Consider the following 20021-nt stretch of genomic DNA (forward strand, 5'->3'; position numbering starts at 1 on the left):
GAGCTATAGGGGTAGTGTAACCACTGGGGTTGCTATAGGGGGCATTATAACTGCTGAGAGTACTTTATGGGGTGGATAATGAAAACTGAAGAAAGTAAGATATCTTTCTGGTAAACTCTGCCGAGACGAGACGTAGCTAAAACAACATGCCGTTCTGCTTCCATGAAGAAGGAGAACATCTACATCAGAGGACACGTCACTGGATGTAATAGGTATGCGGTGCTGTATTAGGCTACTTTCACACTTGCGTTCAGAGCGGATCCGTCTGCATTATATTGTTAAAAAATTTCTAAGTGTGAAAATAGCCTCAGACGGATCCGTCCAGACTTTCAATGTAAAGTCAATGGGGGACGGATCCGTTTGAAGATTGAGCCATAGTGTGTCATCTTCAAACCCATTGACTTACATTGTAAGTCTGGACGGATCCGCACGCCTCCGCACGGCCAGGCGGACACCCGAACGCTGCAAGCAGCGTTCAGGTGTCCGCCTGCTGAGCGGAGCGGAGGCTGAACGCTGCCAGACTAATGCATTCTGAGCGGATCCGCATCCACTCAGAATGCATTAGGGCAGTACGGATGCGTTCGGGGCCGCTTGTGAGCCCCTTCAAACGGAGCTCACAAGCGGACACCCGAACGCAAGTGTGAAAGTAGCCTTACCCTGTAGGTGTGACCGTGTGGAATTTAAGGTCCATCCGTACAGTATGTCTTTAGCACTATGGCTGGGGGAGAAGGATATACTGTTCAGTATACTGCTTTTTTTTTTCTCGAGGGGCCCAAGCTTGAGGAACAGCCACCTAATCTGCCCCTGGTGCTAGGAAGGATATTGTGAGCCAAGCCCTCTAGTCCAACATCAGTGACTGACCTCACAAATGCTCTTCTGGAAGAATGGGCAAAACTTCCCAGAGACACACTCCAAAATCTTGTAGAAAACCTACCCAGAAGTGTGGAAGATGCTATAGCTGCAAAGGGGAGACCAACTCCACAGTAACGCCTATGGATTTAGAATGTGATGTCAAACAGTCTATCTGTAGGTGTTACGTGTAGGTGCCCCGATACGTTTGTCATATAGTGTATATAGATAGACAATCGGAAAATGAGACCAGAACACCTGGAAAACTTAATGCGATTGACAAAGTATAAACTGCTAGTGGTGCTTGGTCAGTGATCCAACAACCAAGGTGATGCATTGGTTCAACATCTATTACCTGTAACAAAGGGTCTCCAGCAGCTCCTCTGGCCAATTGGGCGCAGATCTCATCTCCATTGAGACTGTCTGGGTGGGGTGACGGACCTCCCATCCATAACAACCACCTTGGATGAACTATAGGTAAAGCTCAAGGAGCTTGGAATGACATAACACAGGAGGACATCCAGTATCTGTATGGCAGTTACCATGTCAAAGTGGCAGCCTGTAGTGTACCAACGGGAGATGCCACCCAGCCTCATCATATACCCTGCTGGAGGACCAAAAAACAGGGAACCCACCTTCTCTGTGTGATCATTGACCAAGCACCTGTAGCAGTTAATACTTCGTCAATCTCCACTCAATCGCTTCAAGTTTTCCAGGCAATCTTTTTTACGTCCGCTCGGCTCCTCCTGCTCAAAGGTCTGGCAAGGTTTAGTAACAACCAGTGCTGGGGATGTACTGGCCGACATACTGGATATTACTTATTTTTATAGAATATAACTACGAAGTGGATGAAATAGAATTTGAAAGGGGTATTTTATGCATCTTGAGCGTTTATGGCATTAAATATAAAATATTTTTAAAGAAGAACCTCCACAAAAATCTTTATTCTCTGGCCTGTTAGAAAGATACATAATGTAAACGTCAGTGAAGGTAATCTTCTCATCCTTTACTATTTGTGAGTTATCCACTTGCTTCTGATCCTCAGCTGTGTCATGTAACCAGCACTCTGACTTTCCAGATAAGGGTCCATTCACACGTCCGTAATTTGGGTCCGCATTCGTTCCGCAATTTGCGGACCCATTCACTTTAAATGGGGCTGGAACGGACGCAAATCCGCATTTCTGGGATCTGCATCCGCATGTTCGGGATCCGCAATTCCGTTCCTGAAAAAAAAAATATAGAACATGTCCTATTCTTGTCCGTAATTGCAGACCAGAAAAGGCATTTGCTATTATAGTGTCTGTGATGTGCGGTCCGCAAATTGTGGATCGCACATTGCAGGTGTCCGTATTTTGCGGGTCCGAAAAACACGGACGTGTGAATGGACCCTAACACAGCATCTTATGTGTGGACAGGAAGTCAGTTTCTCTGTATAGGAGCTTCAACGTCAGTCATATCAGGAATAGGAGAGAAGTAACGGACTTCTAGTGTTGGGCGAACTTGTGGGTTCAAGTTTGGCATACAAGGTTCGGGTTCAGGTTATCTAAGAATTCCGTTATGGGTTCCACTACCACGGACCATAACTTATGGTCTTATGGTCTGTGGTGGCGGAATCCATAACGGAATTCTTACATAAGCCAAACCTTGTACGCCGAACTTAAAAACACAAGTTCGCCCAACACTACTGACTTCCTGTCCTGTGTCAGCTGGAGATCAGAGAGCCGGTCACATGACACAGCTGAGGATCAGAAGGGAGGTTATAAATCACAAATACAGTCACCACTACAGATTACTTTATGTACCTTTCTAATGGGTCAGAGAATAGAACTATAAAAAAAAAAAAAAAGTTGTGGGACCATAACCTATTAGAAGTAGATGGGTTTCACGATGACTCAAAGCACCAATTTTTACCAAGGTAATTCCCAAAGAACACAGCAAGCAGCACTCCGCTCTTCAGACTTCAATAATAGAATATGGTCAACATACCGCTGCATGGGCTGGGACTGGAGCTCGCTCCAATCCCAGATGGCGCACTCTTCACATGCCACGGTCAATAGCAACCACGGAATCTAGGTGGTTAGATGGGGGTTCAGCTCTGACATTGGAGCTTTCATGTTAAGGCTATGCTATCTGTTAAAAAAAAAAAAGTTTATTAATTGATAAATGATATGTATCTCAAAATTGTGTCATTTAAAAAATATAAGAAGACTTCATACAGTCAGAAAAAGTTATGGAGTCCGTCCTCAAAGCCAAATAGGCTGAGTCCACAAGGGGTTAAATAATAAAAGTGCTTCCTGCAGGAGCCTCACACACAGCCCCACACTGCAGCCTTCCGACCACAAGTCACACTGCACGGAGACACCGGCCTCAGCAGGGCGGACATTTTACTGAAGACCATAAACAGCATTTACACTGTACAGTCACCGGTCTACTACAGTGAAGACAAAGCGAAAACACGACCTCTTCCCTCTAGTACTCAACCTTGTCTAAGACTCGTCACCCAAACAGTGCGCAGCGCCATCTTTAAAAAGGGCAACATTTCCCCTAAGACAACAAACATTTCACAATCGGGATGTTCATACATAACATAATTCTCAACAGAGAACCGCCAGTATTACGTATACCGAGGGAGAAATGTTTGGAAGTCTGCCCGTGGGGGGTCACAAATCGAATCTGCCCACAAGCAACATGGCCGCCGGTTTACACCGAGGACGTCACCTGTGCACATCGAAGCGGAAGTAATCATTTGGAGGGGGCGGGGCGCTTCCAGAGTGGAAGTGGAGCCGGTAACCGTGAGTATGTGAGTGGGTTATTCCTGACTTACAGATGTGTGCACTGGGGAGGATGATGAGGGCACTGGCCAGGCGATAAGTTAACTGGTTCACTGCCATTGCTGCAGTCAGTATACAAACCGCATACCTGATCACGGTGGCTGCAGTAATAATACAAGGACCATTGCCTGGGTCATAGCTCCCAGGTGTCCCTCTTTGACCTGGGGAATTAATGCATAAATGTGCAATAATAATAAATTAACTAAATTGCTCCTTACTAAACTCTCTGTATGGTTTCTACCTGTGTATTAGGTAGAAACCATGACTTCATTATTTGGTGCAATTTGGCCCTTAAGTTATCTATAATCCGATCATTTCTGTGCTAATATTTAAGTGAATATTGATGTGCAATTAAAAAAAATGGTCTCAGGAACTTACAATCACCTAACTGACCCCCGGCTGCTGCAGTTGTGATGGGGGGTCAGTAACTATGCTTTGGGCGGAGTTAGAGGTGTGGCCTAGTAGGAAAAACGAACTGCCGTGATGTGCACCGCACATATTGCCCCTCTGAGATTTTCAAAAGTTGGGAAGTATGGTCTGGGTTATACCATGTAATACAGTGCCAGGGGGTGCATTGCGGGAGAGTCCAGTTTATACCATGTAACACAGTACTAGGGGGGCATTACTGGAGAGTCTGGGTTGTACCATGTGACACACTTCTTGGGTGGGGGGGCATTACTGGAGAGTCCTGGTTGTACCATGTGACACACTTCTTGGGTGGGGGGCATTACTGGAGAGTCCGGGTTGTACCATGTGACACACTTCTTGGGTAGGGGGCATTACTGGAGAGTCTGGGTTGTACCATGTGACATAGTGCTGGGGGCCCTGTGTGTCCATCTAGAGTGGGGAGGTAGCTCTGGTCACCAGTATGTATTTCATGGTTGCCGGTTGTAGTTGATGGGCGCTGTGCAGTATGGGGATGTTTAGGGGCCGGTGGGGGATAATAGATGAACATGGGGGGACTCCCACAGCTGGGCCCTTGGCGGTCAGCCTATCTCTGGGGAGATGCATGGATGTTTTGCCATTCTGGGGCTGGAGTGCTGCACAGCCACCCTTAGTCGTGGACATAGTCGCTGTATGGCCCCAGCCTTAGACCTCATGCAGACCACCCTAGACGTTATGTGGTTCTGCAAATCTCGCATACCGCTCGTGTGTATTCCGCAGTTTTCGGACTCCCAACAGTACAACAAATGCCTATTCTCCGCAAAATGGACACGAATAGGACATGTGGTATTATTCGCAGAGCGGACGCACAGATGCAGCATTTTTATAGACCCATAGAACTGAATAGTTCCGCGTGCAATCAGCAAAAAATATGGATGGGACATGGACTAAAGCACCGGTCGTGTGCACGAGGCCTCACCGAGGACTGTTGTCTGCACACACCAGACATAGCTGAAGCACTGCAGAGCAGCCGTGGTACATTATCTTCAGTAAAACGTGGCCCAGTTACCGGACTGGAATCACACAGGTAGTTTTTGATGCAGTTTTTGGAGCCAAAGTCAGAAGTGATTCCAAAATAAATGGGAAATATAACGGAAGGACTTATTCTTCTCTTTCCTGCTGGATCCACTTTGGCTCAAACAGCTGTCAGAAAAACCGCTTGTGTCTTAGGCTACATTCACACGACCGTATGTGCAAAACACGGAATCCGCATAAAATATGGATGACGTCCATTTGGCATCCGTATTGCATCAGTTTATTTTTTTGTTTTGCGGATCTTTTGTAACAATGCCTATCCTTGTCCCCATAACGGACAAGAATAGGACGTGTTCCATCTTTTTTGCGGGGCTGTGGAACGGACATACGGATGCGGACCGGTTAAAATGAATGAACAAAAAAAAACGGAACGGACACGGAAACAAAATACGTTTGTGTGCCTGAAGCCTAAGGCCGTTTTCACACATCAGTGTTTAATCAGTGAGGACTCATGCACATGATCATATGCCCTCTGAGACATACGGTACGTGAGCGGGCATATGTCCCGGAGCCGCATACATCGTGCAAACGAGTGCGCACATCATCATAGGTTACGTTTTTTCAGTTGTGAGGTTTTTGTGTGCCTGCCATGCTCTGGCTATTGGCATTTTTTACAAGCGTTTTTTTCACACACTTCTTTATAGGGGGAAATAATACCTGAACATTTTTTGCGGATCCGATGTGGACCCGTTCACTTCAATGGGGCTGCAAAAGTTGCGGATAGCACACCGCGTGCTGTCCGCATCCATATGTCCGTTCCGCTTCCCCGCTAAAAAAAAAAAAAAAAAACAATTTATGGACAAGGATAGGACAGCTCTACAGACGGCAGGACGTACCGTTCCTCAAAATGCGGGACGCACATGGCCGGTATCTGTGTTTTCTGCAGCGCCAAAACGGGTGCGGCCGCATGCATGAGCCCTTATACAGAAAATATAGTATTACATAAGTGAATGGGCGGCCATGTAGTAAGTCCTCCAGGGCTGGAGCTCTGTGCAGTGGTAGGTCGGAGTACAGTTTGATCCCTGATCTCGGGGTTCAGTATTTGCTGTTAGTAACAGTCCTTTATCCTCTCCTGCAGCAATATGGAGGCCGCGTCCTTCGTCCTGGCCGCTTGCCTCTGTTTCTCCATTGTGAGCGCAGATTCAAAGGCAGTCACCATGTCCCTCACCACAAAGTGGCCTTCTACATCACTGCTGCTGGAAGCCAGGTAAGGACTAAAGGGGGTCACCATAGACCTTTGTGTGGGCTCTATCATTATGGAAATGACTATTAAAAAGCGTTCTCGCTTGTCAGTTTCTCCTGGCCGTGCAGTATAAGGACTCTTTCACACGAGGGGATGCCGTGCGGGTAATCCGCTACGTGAATGAGGGCCAAGCCGCGCTCCGGACAGCAGAGACAAGGAGCAGTAACATGACTGATAATGCTCTGTGCCCCTCTGTGATCTTTTTACTACAAAATCACGGTGACAACTTTATCTCACTGTGATGTTGTAGTAAAAAGGTCACAGAGAGGCACGGAGCATTATCAGTCATGTTACTGCTCCTTGTCTCTGCTGTCCGGAGCGTGGCTTGGCCCTCATTCACGTAGCGGTTTACCCGCACGGCATCCGCTCGTGTGAAAGAGCCCTAACCCTCAGAATTGCCACTGTACTGAGAAGGACGCTGTCTGGAGGGGAATCTAGTTCTGCAGCTTCCTGTGTTTCCTGGTCTAATGTCTTTCCTCATGGAGCCAAGCCTTAGAGAACCTCCTGCGTCCTGTGTCTCCAGACCATATCCTATATACACGTCATATACTGACTCGCACCAGTGGTGAAGGACACTGCCAGGTCCATCACACAGCAGACCCCAACAGCGCCGAGCCCACCCCATTGGCCTACAGTGGGGTTCCATTATATTGTCACTATGTTATTCTGTTCTATCCTGCTGATGGAGGCTCCGAACGGATCCACTAATGTTAGTGTGAACCTAGCCTTACAAAAACACAGGCTAGCCACAGAAACAGTTTCACAGTTGCATGTTTTACCCAGTATGGGCCTGGGATGGATCCTAAATACAATGCTGAAGAGACTTTTTTTTCATGCAAACCATATTGCTCTTTTAGTTAAAGGAATAGTCCACTTCTTATTTTTTAATTCATTTGTTTATATAATAGGAAAGTATACATTTTTCTAATACACATGTATTTAAAATTCATACATACTTTTTTTTTATATCAGACGGCTGACCCCTATATGCAGTAGAATGGTACAGCCAATGTATCAGACCTGTGTAATGTATCCGGATCCATGGCCTAATTGAAACATGGCGCTAGTCATGTGACACTCTTCATGTCATATGATCCCTGACATTCAGTAAGCAGCAGTGTTACATGATATACATGTGCTGGGTCAGCACACTGAACACATTCAGGTGATTAGTAAATAGGCCTAGTGGCGGCATCATTTTTTATTGTGGGTTTTACAGTATTTACATTACTATGTGTGTTTACATGGCTGCCTGTCCATAGGTGATGTTGTAAAATGGCCGCCTGTCTCTAGTTGATGTTGTAAAATTGCTGCCTTTCTGTAGGTTGTTAATAAAGTTTAGTGTAAAAAACAAACAAACAAGCAAAATGCACAGAGATCTTTTTCTACACAGGCACTAACAGACATGATGCAGCTAGTAATACTGTATATGTTCTGCTCCACACTACTGTTCACCTGTTAGATACCTGGGCAGTAAACTGAAAGCTGGGTCACATGATACTTGTGAGAGTCACATGACGACTCACATGACTAACGCCATGTTTAGTCCTATCCAGCTCTCCGACAGATGCATTTTACACGACTAAGGGTACTTTTACACTTGCGTTAGAGGATTCCAGCAGGCAGTTCCATTGCCAGAACTGCCTGCCGGATCCGGAAATCCGTATGCAGATCTGTTTGACAAATGCTTTGAAATACCGGATCCGTCTCTCCGGTTTCATCCGGAAAAACGGATCCGGGATTAATTTTTTTCGCATTTTTAAAGGTCTGTGCATGCGCAGAACGGGAAACCTGATCCGTTTTTTCGGAATCTGATCCGGCATTAATACCGTAAGAGGGACTGAACTGAAGACATCCTGATGCATACGGAACGGAATGCTTTCTATTCAGAATGCATTAGGATAAAACTGAAGCGTTTTTTTTCCTGGTATTGAGCCCCTGTGACGGAACTCAATACCGGAAAACTTTAACGCTAGTGTCAAAGTACCCTAAAATGGGCCCCACCATTTTTTTTTTTCTTTAGGGTCCATTCACACATCCGTAGTGTATTGCTGATCCGCAATACACCCGGCCGGCACCCCCATAGAACTGCCTATTCTTGTCCACAATTGCGGACAAGAATAGGACATGTTCTATTTTTTTCCGGAGCCGCGGACCGGAAGATCGGGGGCTCGCTCCGGAAATGCGGATGCTAACAGCACACTGTGTGCTGTCCGCATCCGTTCCTGCCCCATAGAGAATGAATAGGTCCGCACCCGTTCCGCAGAATTGCGGAACGGGTGCGGACACATTCACTGACGTGTGAATGGACCCTAAGGGAGAGGCTACTGTATGGATATAATAAAGGTCTGCGAGGGAAATTTTAAATAGATGTATGTTAAAAAAAATAGTTCAACCTCCCATTCTCAAAATAAATAAATGTAATCATTAAAATCAGAATACTTCAACTAGATGTGTGACTACAGATTAGCGGCAGTGTCTGCCTGGAGTCTGAGACACACCCCCTTCTCTTCATTGGTTCAACTGATGATGAGACAGGGGGTGTGACTCAGACCAGGCACTGTGGCAGTCTTGTAGTCACATATCATCGCTATGCCCTAATGAGCAGGTGAACACCCCCTGCAGGTGCTGATGCACATTATTTTTCAGTGTGCAGTCACACTTGTGATCACATATAATCTTTTGAACCAAAAAAATTTGAGTTTGCACCATGTATGTCTTTGTGTCCGTCACCCTCACCTGGGTTTTCTTTTGTAGTGAATTTCTGGCTGAAGATGGGCTGGAGAAGTTTTGGACGTTTGTAGATCAAAACCAACAAGTGGATGAACAAGGTAGCTATTTGAAAAAAGCCTGCTTGTTGCTTGTACGTTTTAGCCCTTTGCAGTTATAATGGTAGTGATCTATAACAAGGTATTCTTGACAAGGATAACATCTTTTTAAAGGGGTTCTCTGGAACTTACTTTATAATATATTCCCAAATACATTTCATTAGTTATAATGGCTCTTTTTGTCTGGGGAGAAATCATTAGGAGAAATAAAATGGCCGCCGTCCTATTAGTCCACACAAAACCTGTCCTAATTACACAGGAGGACAAGTCACTTTACAACATAGAGCTAAAGAGCTGCCTCATCCTCCTCTCTGCTCTGCCTGTTAGGGATTATGATACTGAATACAGTTTAATATGTTCTTCAGCTGAACCTCTGTGGGAATGGAGTTCATGAGGAGACATGAAGTACAGAGAGGAGGTGGGAATGTGGCTGATGAGCAGCAGCTCTTGTATGCAGTCTCCATTACCACAACCCCACATTACCACAGTTTGTCCTGTCCATCCTCTTCATGTCTCCTCATGAATTCCATTCCTACAGATATTCGGCTGAAGATCTTATCAGCTGTATTCAGGATCATAATCCCTGACAAGCGGAGCAGAGAGGAGGATGAGGCAGATCTTTAGCTCAGTCTTGGGGTCCATTCACATGTCTGCAACGTGTTTTGCGGATCTGCAAAACACAGACATTGCCGGCACTAATAGAATATGCCTATTCTTGTCTGCAATTGCGGACAAGAATAGGACATGTTCTATTTTTTTCGTGAACGGAATTGCGGACCCGGAAGTGCCCCATAGAAATTAATGGGTCCGCAATTCCGTTCCACAAAATGCAGAACGAAATTGCAAACGTGTGAATGGACCCTTATGAAGTAACTTGTCCGGCTGTGTGATTAGGACATATTTTGTGTGTACTAATAGGACGGCAGCCATTTTAGTTCTCCTAATGATTGCTCCCTAGACAAACCGAACCATTCTAACTAATGAAAGGTATTTGGGAAAATATTTCTAATAAAGTAATATTTAAGTCCTTTAATTTTCTTAATTCCCAGAGAACCTTAAAGGGGTTGTCCGGGTTCAGAGCTGAACCCGGACATATCTCCATTTTCACCCAGGTAGCCCCCCTGACTTGAGCATCGGAGCAGTTCATACATCGATGCTCTCCTTTGCCCTGCGCTAAATCGCGCAGGGCTAAGGCATTTTCAGGAGGTCCAGTGACGAACCAGGCTCTCCATTGGGCTGCCAGGAAGCCCGGTGACGTCACCGGCACTGATGGGCGGGCTTCAGCGCTGCTAGCCAGTAAAACGGCTAGGGCCACGCTAAAGCACGCCCATCTCAGCCGGTGACATCACCGATCACACTGCCGGGCGGAAGCCTTCTCTACTGCAGGGCAAGGGAGCGCATCGGAGCATGAGATGCTCCGATGCTAGCATCAGGGGGGCTGCCTGGGTAAAAATATGGGTATGTCCGGGTTCAGCTCTGAACCCGGACAATCCCTTTAAACCAGGAGCTGGTCCAGTAACCGTGTGTTATCACTGGGTATGAGGGCTTTCCATTTTTTGGTGCTGTATTTTCTTTAGCATTTTCCTTATTGATGCTTATGTGAGATTACTGTGAATGTATGTTTGTGTGTAAGATTCACTCTATCGATATCACGTATAATTACAGCACAGAATGTCTAATCCTTTACATTTATCGTTAGGTTCGGATTCTGACAAATACAATCTGTTGCTGAAAAGTGCCGGCCGCCTCCTGTCCCCCGTCCAGCAGAACCTGATGAAGTTCGCGCTGTCTCTCCGCTCTTACTCAGCCACCGTCCAGACCTTCCAGCAGGTTAGTATCTAGGACTTACACATGGGGGGGACCGGAGCTCAGCAATCTCTACAGAACAGTGCAGTTTACTATTCAGGACACTGGGAAAGCTGGGTAAAAATCGTATAGAAAAAAGAGCTCAAAAAGCGCTTTATAGAAGTGGAAAACATAAGGCCTTGCGTGGTTTATGGTCAGAACAATTTTCCATTTCTATGCTATTATCATTGCTTTTTGTTGCTCATTGTAATATAAAGTCCTTGCCTTTGTCCTACTTTTCAGTTAAAGAGTGACAGGAGTAGACCGGAAATGTGCAAGTTCAGATCTCTCTTTTTTATGGTTAGATACCTATAACAAATAACCTTTGATTTCAGATAGCATCAGATGAGTCGCCCCCTGCAGGCTGCAAAGCTTTTATAGTGGTTCATGGGGAGAAGACCTGTGATCTTGACAAGTTACCATCACTTCTCACTGGAGCTCTGGAAAGGTATGAGTCTAAATTGATGACTTGTTCTGGGGACGATCTTTATGAAATTTAAGGGGTTTGCCTGTTTAGTGCAACCCCTTCTCTAAATAGATGCTGGAACCACACGGATCCGTCCACTCTTCTGCCATTAAAGTGAAGGAGAGCAGTGCACGACACAATGGATGGGGCTGTGTAGTTCCATGAGAGTATAGGGTGTCAGACCCCACTGATCTGAGATTGATGGCTTATCCTGAGAATAGGCCATCAATATACAAATCCTGGACAACCCCTTTAAAGAGCCTCTGTCATCAGAATCAACCCTATTAAACTAGACATACTGCCCAGTAGGGCTCATCATGCTGATTACAACTCTACCTTTCATTTGTCTGTATGCAAACAACTGCAGAGATATCTGTGTTTTTATTTATATGCAAATTATCAATTGGAGCACCAGGAGGCGGGCTGAATCCTTTAAGCATCGCCTTGTAACATCCCCTGTGCTCTGCACACTCCCCTTCCCCTTGATTGACAGGGCAAGACACCAGGCTGAGGGCAGAGCTGTAGTCCTAGCATCTTCTGTGAAGAAGTTCGGGTTTGGGTACCAAACATGCCGATTTTTCTCGCGCACGTGCAAAACGCATTACAATGTTTTGAACTCGCGCAGAAGTTCGGGTTTGAACTCTTCACAGAAGTTCGGGTTTGGGTTAGGTGTAGATTTTAATATTTTCCCTTATAACATCATTATAAGGGAAAATAATAGCATTCTGAATACAAAATGCATAGTAAAATAGTGATGGAGGGGTAAAAAAATAATAATAATAATTTAACTCACCTTAATCCACTTGTTCATGCAGCCCGGCATCTCTTCTGTCTTCTTCTTTGAGGAAAAGGACCTGTGGTGTTGTCATTGCGCTCATCACATTGACCGTCACATGATCCATTTAACCCCTCCATCACTATTTTACTATGCACTCTGTATTCAGAATGCTATTATTTTCTCTTATAACCATGTTATAAGGGAAAATAATAATGATCGGGTCCCCATCCCGATTGTTTCCTAGCAACCCCTTGCTTGCGATTTTCACGCAGCCCCATTCACTTCTATGGCGCCTTCTTTGCGTCAAAAACACACAAAATAGAGCATGCTGCGATTTTCACCCAACGCACAAGTGATGTGTGAAAATCACAGCTCATGTGCACAGCCCCATAGAAATGAATGGGTCCGGAGTCGGTGCAGGTGCAATGCGTTCACCTCACGCATTGCACCCGCGTTGAAATCTCGCTCGTGTGAAAGAGGCCATAAGTTCAAGTACCAGGACAGACAGGCTACTTTCACACTCACGTTTTGTGCGGATGCGTCATGAACGGTACTGTTACTGATAATACAACCGTGTGCATCCGTCCAGCACGGGTCCGTTTGTATTATCTTTAACATAGCCAAGATTGTGTCAGCGAAAACGGATCCCTTTGGCTCAGTTTCGTCAGACGGACGCTGCAGGCAGCGTTTTGGTGTCCGTCTCCAAAGCGGAATGGAGACTGAACTGATGCAAACTAATGCATTCTGAGCGGATCCTTTTCCATTCAAAATGCATTAGAATGCAAACTGATCCGTTTTGGAGCCGCTCACAAACTGAAAGCCAAAATGCCAGTGTGAAAGTAGACTAAAATAAACTTTTTTTCCTTTCATTTGTTTTCTCTTTTATTTAACATATAATAAAAGGCTATATTATAATAAATAATTATGTAGTAATAATAAAAAGGCCTTACTATATTGAGACGTGTTTTTTATTTTTTTTCTTAGAAACCTGAAACTAGGGCTGCAGTAAATGATTATTTTAGAAATCGAGTATTCTATTGATTATTTTTTACAATTAATAGAGTACTCTAATAAGAAAAAAATGAATTAATAGACTGTTTTCCTTTATAAAAACTCATCAGACCCCCTACCATCATCTCGTTCCCCCCTGTGCGATTAGCCCAAGTACCATCAGCTCTCCCCCACCCCAGTGCCAGCAGCTCTCCCCCACCCCAGTGCCAGCAGCTCTCCCCCACCCCAGTGCCAGCAGCTCTCCCCCACCCCAGTGCCAGCAGCTCTCCCCCACCCCAGTGCCAGCAGCTCTCCCCACCCCAGTGCCAGCAGCTCTCCCCCACCCCAGTGCCAGCAGCTCTCCCCCACCCCAGTGCCAGCAGCTCTCCCCTCCTACTCCTCCTGACACCCAGAGTGCACAGTGTCATTGGTTGCTATGACGCTGTGCACTCCGGGCGCCCGGCTTTAGTCGCACCAACTTATCTTTCCAGCAGGGGCGCCGCCGACCCTCCATCGTTCCGTGCTGCTCTGCTCCTGACGTCACACAGCGCGTCAGGTCACGGCGTGCGTATGTCAGAAGGTGAGTGCAGCGCGGGACCATGGACGTGCTGTGGAGTGTCCGGAGGCCCCCTGCTGGAAAGGTGAGTATTCCGAGCGCAGCAGGAGACCATGGAGCAGGAGTAATGGCAAGTGTTTCACTCCCGCTCCCTGGTCACGTGACACAAACGAATCCTGGAATTACTCGATTTAGTCCTGATACCGATTACTGGTTTATTCACAGACAATATGGTTATAAACCACTAATATTTATTAGCTTTCTAAAAAACATTCGGGCACATTTATTAAGACCACCTCTTTAGACGCCGGTCTTAATAAACCCCTAAGCTGGCGGCCTCTTCATAACTTCGGCATATCCTCTGCCAGTTCTAAAGGTAAGACCGCTTCCGAGCTGTCTTACATTTAGTCCTTTTTCTACGCCTGAAACAGATGTAATAAATGGTAAATGAGACGGGCCTGCCGCCCCTTCCCCGCCCATGCCACGCCCACTTATTTGGACCTGGGAGTAGAAGTCGCAGATTGCGGGGCACCTAGCTGTATTTCAACTTAATAAATGACCTCCATTATTCTCAATATGATAAGAATATAGGGCCAGATTTATCATTAGCTCAAGTCAGAATAATGGAGTGAAAAAGTCGCACATTTTTGCGCAATCACTAAAACTGCGCAAAAATTTGCGACTTTTTTCTGCTCTGCACTATGCTCACCAGTTTTCTGAAAGTGGGCGTGTTCTCTTATGTAAATTAATCTCTAGACAGATTTACTATTGGGACTATTCAAAAAGTTGCATAAAATTGCGCAATTTCACTCCAGTGAGGACCATGCTTATCTTATGAGACTTTTTAATAGAACATGCAACTTTTTCGTAAAGACGTGCGACTTTTTTGTAAAGATGTGCGACTTTTGTAAAGCTGCTTACTGACGGATAAACTGCTACCGTCAAACCACATTTATTACAGTCTTAAAGGGCCGATCATAAATCTGACTTGGCTAAAACTTACTTTAGTCATATGTGAAAGTGGAGTGAGCTGTCAGAGTCATGATAAATCTGGCCCATAGACTTTTATGAAGGTTGAAGAAAAAAAACCTTTTAGGGTACATTCACACGTCCGTTGTTTCTTTCCTGATCTGTTCCGTTTTTTGCTGAACAGATCTGGACCAGATCTGGACCCATTCATTTTCAATGGGTCCTGAAAAAAAATCTGACATTGTGCTGTCCGTTTTTTTTCAGGACCCATTGAAAAAGAATGGGTCCAGATCTGGTCCAGATCTGTTCAGCAAAAAACGGAACAGATCAGGAAACAAACAACGGACATGTGAATGAACCCTTAGTCTGTCCCAAGAATCAAACCTGGGATCTCTACACGCAAAACCAAATGTTTACCATTAATCTATAGCATTACCACACAGTGATGCATGTATTTTCTATGCTTATAAGCTAACAGACATTACTGGTGTCTTTATAATCATATATTGTGCTTGTGGATAAAGCAGTAATATGCAGATTGGCTTTCTGAGCAGTGTGGTGAAGCTATAGTACATAGTGTATATGATATGTAGATGCTAGGACTCGGCTCTGCCCTCAGCCTGGTGTCTTGCCCTGTCAATCAAGGGGAAGGGGAGTGTGCAGAGCACAGGGGATGTTACAAGGCGATGCTTAAATGATTCAGCCCGCCTCCTGGTGCTCCAATTGCTCATTTGCATATGAATTAAAACACGGATATCTCTGCAGCTGTTTAGCATACAGACAAAAGAAAGGTATAGTTTTAATCTGCATGATGCGCCCTACTGGGCAGTAGTTTATTAGGGTTGATCCTGGTGACAGAGCCTCTTTAAGTAACATAAAACTGCAATGCCGAGTTTGGTTCCCTATTGTTCTGTTCTTATTTATTGACGTAGCACCATAATATTCAGTGAAAACGTACAAAACACATTTACAGATGGTACATATGTAACAGCAATGCAGCACATAGCCCATGGTGAAAAATGCTGATATGATGTCTGTACATTAGGAAGAAGCGTCTTCTATGTCAATAGTGGTTTTTTATATTTTTAATGAGTAAATTGATGCACTCTCACGGGAGATATCTTTTGTCCGTTAGTGAATCATCTTCTGAATGCATTTAGATTATTAAGGTTGAATCTAGGTCACAGTAAGTCTGTTGAAGCAAATGTCATGCGGAGATATGCTTTTATCTGATATTGTCTAACGAATCTCTAATTGGTCTTATTCTCCTGCAACATGCTTTGAAAGGGAATGTGTCTTCCAAAAATTATCTGTAAATTACATTTTTTTGTTAAACATATTTTTTTAGAATGATTTTTGTTTTCATTTTCCATGTTACTATATTTGGGGAAAAAAAGCTAAAATCCTACACTGTCTGTCCTGTATAGGTAATTTTACAGTAGACATTGAATTATGATCACAGGCAGAATTACAGTGACAGATGCAACTTCTATGTAGATGACACAGGATCCACCATTCACAATAGGTGATACCACAGCTTATCTTCTCCCTCCTGACCTCCGCACAGGTCACTCTCCCATAGAAGTGAATCGGGGCAGCTCCAGTCTATTGTGTCTATGGCCCATGTGGCGGCTCTATAGGAACAGGATATTTTGACATATCGTTACGCCTAGTGGCCAATGTGAAAACTGCAGGGTTTTAAAGAGGACCTTTCATCAGTATTAGCCCTAGTCTAATTATGGTCTTGCCTTATAGGGTGGCCCCCACTGATAGAATGGCCCTGTCAAATCAAGGGAAGGGAAAGGCTTGCAGAGGAAGCAGGAGGGGCAAGGGTGCACATAGTGGCTTGGGCCCGCCCTCAGTGCACTTAACTGCTCATTTAAAAATGGATTAAAAGTACTTTTTTTTTCTCCAGAATGAAGCAATAGATCCCAAAATGAAAGGTATCCTTACATTCAGCTGAGCTAGCTCTACAGGGCAATGTGACTGCTTTACCATTGATTTCCTGGTGATATAGGACTTTAATATTGTGCAAGCCATTGATCTCCCAACAGTTGGCTGGTTGAAGGGGTTGCAGCCGCTTCATTACAGGCATTGTGCCATTCATTCTGCAGTGGCTTTGCATGGCAGTACGCGTAACTCCATTCACTTGAATTGCAAGTGTTGCAGTAAGTAGCAGCAGGCACCACTTCTGCAGAATGTATGTCATTGTGCCTGGTATACAATGGAGAAGATGCAGTGCTCTCCTCAGCCCCTTCAGACAGCGGATTGGTGGGGGTGCAGGGAGTGAGACCCTTACCGATCAGATATAGGGGGCCAATCCTAAGGCTGTGCCATTAATATCAAAGCCCCTGAGAACGGCTTTAATTTCCCTTCTGTTAGTCTTGAATAAATAAGAATAACCTGTGATTGACATAATACGTATTGTGGTTTGGACAGGCCGAAGCCTTTCCTGTTTAAGGGAGATCACCAGTATCCAGGAACATCCCCTGACAGTCCGGTCGTCATACTATACGGAGAAATTGGCACCAAAGAATTTTCAAGGTTCCACCAACATCTGTCAGAAAAGGCCAGAGCTAGGCGCGATCGTATATGTACTACGGCACTATGTGGCGGTAAGGATCTTTGTGCTCTTCAATCTTACTGACTGACTTCCCTATTAAAGAGGACCTGTCCCCCAAAAATGCAGTGCAATCTGACAGCACCATGTTATAGAGCAGGAGAAGCCGAGCAGACTGATATATAGTTTTGTGGGAAAAGATTCAGTAAAACTAGTAATTTACACATTTATATCTCATGCTTTTTCCACCTCCTGTGGACAGCTATCGGTACAGGTGGGAGGGGTTACCAGTGATTGATAGCACTGTGTGTATAAATGTCAGCCACTGATGACCCCTCCTCCTGGACCCATAGCTGCTCACAGCGCCGCTGATGTAAATGTAAAAGTTGCACGTTTTACTGAACCTTTTCTCACAGAAATACATATCAATCCGCTCTGCTTCTCCTGCTCTATAATACGGTGCTTTCAGATTGCATTGCATTTTTTGGTGACAGGTCCTCTTTAAAGCTTTTCATTAATATTACAAAACGTCTTTTTCACGGTGGGTTCACATCATGTTTTATGTCTCTCTTGTATCCTGCACAGTCCAGTAAAAAAAAAAAAAAAAAAAAAAAAAAAGTATATATATATTTTTTTAACAATGGATGCCACTGTATGGCATCTGAGGCATCCTTTTAACATATGCGTTTTTTGTATATGTTAAATGGATGGGAAAAAACGTGATCTGTACCCAGCCTCAATTGTGTTGATTGTAAATGTGAATTTTTCATTAGATCCATCCACTGCATTTTATTGTTTGACTGTTGTTCATCTGCTACCAGATTTTATGCTTCCAGAGCCATTGTCTATCTGAGGGGTAGGCAACATCCGGCACTCCAGCTGTTTTGAAACTACAACGCCTAGCATTCATACTTGCTCTGCTCTTATCCGAACTCTCATAGAAATGAATGGAGCATGCTGGAATTGTAGTTTCACCACAGCTGGAGTGCCAAAGGTTTCTGACCCCTGGTCTGTCTAGCTTATGTGTGGTACTACTGTTATATACTTCAGCAAAACTGGTCCAGGCTGATTCCGGTGAAAGACTACTACGACGTCTACTGTCAGTGCACCTAGACACGGTCGTAAATCTGGCTCATCTGTTTCTTGTGAAATCCTCCTAGCTTGACGAAGGGTTGGGGTTTACTAGAAAACAGGCCTTGGCATTGTGGGGAAGGAAGCATGGCATAATATGCTTCTTTTAGTGACAAAATTTTGCCACAATCCTACCATATTTTTTTTATCAAAGTAAGGCTACTTTCACACTAGCGTTCGGGCGGATCCGTTCTGAACGGATCCGCCCATAATAATGCAGACGGAGGCTCCGTTCAGAACGGATCCGTCTGCATTATATTAGCTAAAAAAAGCTAAGTGTGAAAATAGCCTGGGACGGATCCGTCCAGACTTTCAATGTAAAGTCAATGGGGGACGGATCCGCTTGAAGATTGAGCCACATTGTGGCATCTTCAAACGGATCCGTCCCCATTGACTTACATTGTAAGTCTGGACGGATCCGCACGCCTCCGCACGGCCAGGCGGACACCCGAACGCTGCAAGCAGCGTTCAGCTGTCCGCCTGTCCGTGCGGAGGCGAGCGGAGCGGAGGCTGAACGCCGCCAGACTGATGCAGTCTGAGCGGATCCGCCTCCATTCAGACTGCATCAGGGCTGGACGGCTGCGTTCGGGTCCGCTCGTGAGCTCCTTCAAACGGAGCTCACGAACGGAAACCCGAACGCTAGTGTGAAAGCAGCCTAAGCCAACCAATAGTTGGTGTAAAGTTAGGCAAACGAGTCTCTCCCTGTTCCCCCTTTATCCTCAGCCTGAGCCCCTGTGATAAATCTGGTGCAGATCTATAGGTCATAAGATTGCACCATCTGCAGGATAAGTAAATCTCCCCCATTGTTCCCATGTGATTGTAACATCCTGTTGATATAAAGATGGTACATGTACATACTTTTTTTTCTTGACATTAAACACAGGGATTAGTTGTCCTCCCAGTGAAGCTCTGTCCCCATCTCCATCGGAGTCCTTCATCACAGATCTGATCACAATAGTGCAGCATGCCGAGCCGTATTGTCCAGTAAATTACTGGGCTCATTGATGGAAACCCACCGGGCCCGGTCTGTGAATGATAACACGGAACTAGTACTTTTGTTATTTACATTGTTCTGCTTCTAGAACTGAGCAGAACAATGGAAATCCCTACTGCAGATGTGAACAGAGCCTAAGATAAAGCCTTAACACGTTCAGGCCCTATTAGACTGCATCTGTCACGGTGGGGAGTGGGGGGAACTCCCCACCGTACAGTGAGGAGAACGGGGAAGCAGCTAGGCCTGGACACCAGGAAGAGGGAGCAGGTCTCCTCCTAATGCCACCCTAATCCTGGCCCTGACTCCTAACCGTATGGGCAGACCCAGATGGTAGGTACCTCGGACCCTGAGTCGCCTGAAGATCCCTGCAATGAGGTTAGGAGCAGGAGACGACCTCTTCACCCCAGACGCGGATGAACAGGAGACTTCACCAACCTAGCTACAAGGAAAAGGACAACCAGTGAACAGCCACTGGATCGGCATGCAAGAGCCCAGGAACAAC

General features: G+C 45.3%; 1 protein-coding gene across 1 annotated transcript in view; it reads left to right on the plus strand.

The window, feature by feature from the left end:
* The first annotated feature begins 3616 nt into the window (after positions 1-3616).
* The window catches only part of LOC122936021 (UDP-glucose:glycoprotein glucosyltransferase 1-like), a 100145-nt gene continuing 83740 nt past the window's right edge, over positions 3617-20021 (plus strand). The window contains 7 exon segments of the mRNA XM_044292014.1: positions 3617-3645; positions 6238-6366; positions 9160-9233; positions 10930-11060; positions 11411-11523; positions 17274-17412; positions 17414-17449. Coding sequence (XP_044147949.1) covers positions 6242-6366; positions 9160-9233; positions 10930-11060; positions 11411-11523; positions 17274-17412; positions 17414-17449 — 618 coding nt within the window. The 5' untranslated portion in view covers positions 3617-3645; positions 6238-6241.

Source organism: Bufo gargarizans, chromosome 4, assembly GCF_014858855.1.
Source record: "Bufo gargarizans isolate SCDJY-AF-19 chromosome 4, ASM1485885v1, whole genome shotgun sequence".
Lineage (NCBI taxonomy): Eukaryota > Metazoa > Chordata > Amphibia > Anura > Bufonidae > Bufo > Bufo gargarizans.